This window comes from Corapipo altera, unplaced genomic scaffold (genome assembly GCF_003945725.1).
Source record: "Corapipo altera isolate COAL_440 unplaced genomic scaffold, ASM394572v1 132623, whole genome shotgun sequence".
In the NCBI taxonomy this organism is placed as follows: domain Eukaryota; kingdom Metazoa; phylum Chordata; class Aves; order Passeriformes; family Pipridae; genus Corapipo; species Corapipo altera.
The window spans coordinates 1-3,842 of NW_020887607.1; the positions used below are offsets into that span (position 1 = coordinate 1).

At 63.6% G+C, this 3,842-nt stretch overlaps 1 protein-coding gene across 1 annotated transcript; it reads left to right on the forward strand.

Annotated features, from left to right (window-relative positions):
* Positions 1 to 257: 257 nt before the first annotated feature.
* On the forward strand, positions 258 to 3,715 carry LOC113941694 (neuropathy target esterase-like). Its single transcript, XM_027632831.1, has 6 exons — positions 258 to 390; positions 1,156 to 1,312; positions 1,954 to 2,070; positions 2,184 to 2,253; positions 3,092 to 3,208; positions 3,591 to 3,715. The coding sequence occupies exons 1-6, from the start codon at positions 278 to 280 to the stop codon at positions 3,713 to 3,715; spliced, it is 699 nt and encodes a 232-aa protein (XP_027488632.1). The 5' UTR covers positions 258 to 277.
* The last annotated feature ends 127 nt before the right edge of the window (positions 3,716 to 3,842 follow it).

Consider the following 3,842-nt stretch of genomic DNA (forward strand, 5'->3'; position numbering starts at 1 on the left):
CCTGGGTGGCCTTGGTGGTCTTCTATGGTCATTGTCAACCACTGTCCGTCCCCAGCCCTAGGTGACCTTGGTGACCTGCCATGGGCATCATCACCCACTGTCTGTCCCAGCCCTGTGTGATCTTGGTGACCTGCAGTCGTCATTGTCAACCACTGTCCCCAGCCCTGGGTGACCTTGGTGACCTGCCATGGTCGTCATCACCGGGTGACCTTGGTGGTCTTCCATGGTCTTCCACGGTCACCATCACCCACCGTCTGTCCCCTCCTGGCAGCGGGAGATGTACGAGAAGGTGTTTGAGAAGGAACCCGACCGCCACAGCGACTTCTCCCGCCTGGCGCGGGTCCTCACCGGCAACACCATCGCCCTCGTCCTGGGCGGCGGCGGCGCCAGGTGGGTGCTGGACACGGTGGAACCCGGCAGGGTGGAGGGTCCCGGGCTCGTCCGTCTTGGTTTTCCTCGTCTGTCTGTCTCTGTCTGTCTGTCCAGGGGCTGCTCCCACACTGGGGTGATGGAGGAGTTGGGGATCCCCATTGACGTGGCGGGTGGGACCCGGCGGGTTGGGGGATCCTCAGCTCATCCATGCTCTTGTAGGGTTTGTCCATCCATCCAGGGGCTGCTCCCACATCAGGGTGATGGGGAAGTCGGGGATCCCCATCAACATGGTGGGGTGGGGGGGTCCTGGGCTCATCCATCTTGGTTTTCCATGTCCATCCATCCAGGACCTGCTCCTACATGGGGGTGATCAAGGCCATGGAGGAGTCAGGGATCCCCATCAACCTGGTGGGGTGGGGGGTCCTGGGCTCACCCATCTTGGTTTTCCATGTCCATCCATTCAAGGGCTGCTCCCACATCGGGGTGATGGGGAAGTCGGGGATCCCCATCAACATGGTGGGGTGGAGGATCCTGGGCTCATCCATCTTGGTTTTCCATGTCCATCCATCCAGGGGTTGCTCCCACGTCGGGGTGATGGGGGAGTCACCCATTGACCTGGTGGGGTGGGGGGGTCCTGAGCGCATCCATCTTGGTTTTCCATGTCCATCCATTCAAGGGCTGCTCCCACATCGAGGTGATGGGGAAGTTGGGGATCCCCATCGACATGATGGGATGGGGGGTCCTGGGCTCATCCATCTTGGTTTTCCTTGTCCTTCCATCCAGGGGCTGCTCCCACATCGGAGTGATCAAGGCCATGGAGGAGTCGGGGATCCCCATCGACATGGTGGGCGGCACCTCCATCGGCGCCTTCATCGGGGCGCTGTACGCGGAGGAGCGCAGCGCCGTGCGCACCAAGCAGCGGGCACGGGAGTGGGCCAAGGTGGGTGCCGGGGGGCCTCCCCCACCCCGACCAGGGCCCCCACCCATGACCAGCCTTGCCTGCATTGTTTCTAAACCATCTTCTTCCTATCCTTCTTCTTCTTCTTCTTCTCCTCCTCCTCCTCTTCTTTCTCCTTCTCCTTCTCCTCCTCCTCCTCTTCCTTTTCCTTCTCCTTCTCCTTCTCCTTCTCCTTCTCCTTCTTCTCCTTCTCCTCCTCCTCCTCTTCCTTCTCCTCCTCCTCTTCCTCTTCTTCCTCCTCCTCTTCCTCCTCCTCCTTCTCCTCTTCCTCTTCCTCCTCTTCTTCCTTCTCCTCCTCCTTCTCCTTCTCCTTCTTCTTCTCCTTCAGTTGTCTCCTTCCTCCTCTTCCTTCTTCTCTCCATATTTTTCTTCCTCCTCCTTCTTCTCTTCCTCCTCCTCTTCCTCCTCCTCCTCTTCCTTTTCCTTCTCCTCCTCTTCCTCCGCTTTCTCTTCCTCCTCCTCCTCTTCCTCCTTCTCCCTCCTTCCCCTCTTCGTCCTCCTCCATTTGTCTCCTTCCTCCTCTTCCTCCTCTCCATATTTTTCTTCCTCCTCCTTCTTCTCCCTCCTCCTTCTCCCTCTTCCTCCTTCTCTTCTTACTCCTCCTCCTCCTTCTCCTCTTCCAGTGCATGAATTCGGTCTTTGAGACCGTCCTGGACCTCACCTACCCCATCACCTCCATGTTTTCGGGCTCAGCCTTCAACGCCAGCATCAACAAGGTTTTCCAGGACAAGCAGATCGAGGTGTGACCCTCTGACACCCCACCACACCCCCTCCCTGGCGAGGGTCCAGCCCCTCACTGACCTCCCCCCCTCGATGTCCCCACGGCGTCACCCACCCCGTGCTGTCCCCCCAGGACCTGTGGCTGCCCTACTTCAACGTCACCACCGACATCACGGCCTCGGCCATGCGCGTGCACACCGATGGTAAGAGTGCCCGGGGGAGCTCCTGGGGGGCCACCCCGTCCCCCACTGGGGGGACCCTCCTCGCCAGCACCCCAAAACGGTGCCGTGGGGGCAAGGGCAGGGCTCAGAGGGCTCGTGGTGAGCCCGGGCAGTGGTTGGTGGCTTCCCAGAGCCACATCACTGTGCCCCCGTGGGGGTCTGACTGTGCCCCCCAGGTCCTGGGAGGGGTGGGGGCAGAACTGGGGGGGGGCTGGAGGTGCCCCCCGACCCTGGGGAGGCTGCACGAGCCACTAACACACCCAGTAACCCCACTAACCCCAGTAATCCCCAGCCACGGCACGTTGGGCACGGGGACAGGGGGGAGGTGGGGACACCACAGTGGTGGGGGGTTCATCATTGTGGTGAGGGTGTTGTGGTGGGATCATCGTGGTGGTGGGGATGGTGTGGTGGTGGTGGGGTCACTGTGGTGGTGGGGACGATGAGGTGGGGTCACTGTGGTGGTGAGGATGATGAGGTGGGGTCACTGTGGTGGTGGGGACGATGAGGTGGGGACACGGCGGTGACGGGACCGTCGTCGCGGCGGTGGCGGGAACGTTGTGGTGGCTGCCCCTCCTCCTTGCCTCGGTGGCGGAGCTCACCTGGGACATTTTGCCGTCCACGGGCCGCCCTGGTGGCCCGTCAGCAACCTGGCTCTCGCTCTGCCCGCGCCTCTAACACCCACTAATCCCCTCTCACCCCCTCTAACTCACCCACCCGCTCGCCCTTCCCCGCTCCGACGGGGCTGCCAACGTCCCCCCGCCCCCGGGCACCTCCTGGGTCACCTCCCCCGTGGCCGTGACCGTGTCCTCTCCATCCCCAGGCAGCCTCTGGCGCTACGTCCGAGCCAGTGCCTCCTATACCCCCTACCTGCCTCCGCTCTGCGACCCCAAGGACAGCCACTGGCTGGTGGACGGCTGCTATGTTAACAATGTCCCAGGTCAGCACCTCGCTCGCCGGGGCCACCGGCCTCCCCTTCCAAAAACCCACCTCCTCCCACCCCCCAACCCCCCCGAAAAAACCACAGCCACCTTCCAAAAAAACCACTGTCACCCCTCAAAAAAAACCACGACCACCCCCCGAAACACCCACATCTGCCCCCTAAAACACCCACGTCCCGTCCCACCTCGAGCCACTTGGACTTTGCAAAGGGCCAGTCAGGGCGCGCCACGGGCTCCTCTGCCACCCGGGGGTGCCCGCCGGGCGCCCGTGGGGTGCAGACGCGCCGCGGGCAGGGCGAGGGGCGAGGGGCAGCCCCCCCCACCCCGGACCGGGGGGTGCGGGGCGGGCGGCGCTGACGCCGTTTGTTCCCGCCGGCGCAGGCTCGCTCTGGCGCTACGTGCGAGCCAGCATGACCCTCTCGGGGTACCTCCCGCCCCTCTGCGACCCCAAGGACGGCAACTTGCTGATGGACGGGGGTTACATCAACAACCTGCCAGGCAAGTAGCGGCTCCACCGCCGGGAGCGGCCCCGCCGAGGGCGCAGGCGGGCGGCGGGGCGGGGGCTGCGCGGCCCCCACCAGGTGGAATCTCTGCGGACGGAGGTGTCGAGGCCGGATTTGGGACGTCTGGTTT

Coding starts and splice junctions, on each gene's coding strand:
- LOC113941694 (XM_027632831.1), top strand. CDS start 278: ATGTACGAGAAGGTGTTTGAGAAGGAACCCGACCGCCACAGCGACTTC. Junction 391..1,155: donor CTGGGCGGCGGCGGCGCCAG/GTGGGTGCTGGA, acceptor CCTTCCATCCAG/GGGCTGCTCCCACATCGGAG. Junction 1,313..1,953: donor GGGCACGGGAGTGGGCCAAG/GTGGGTGCCGGG, acceptor CTCCTCTTCCAG/TGCATGAATTCGGTCTTTGA.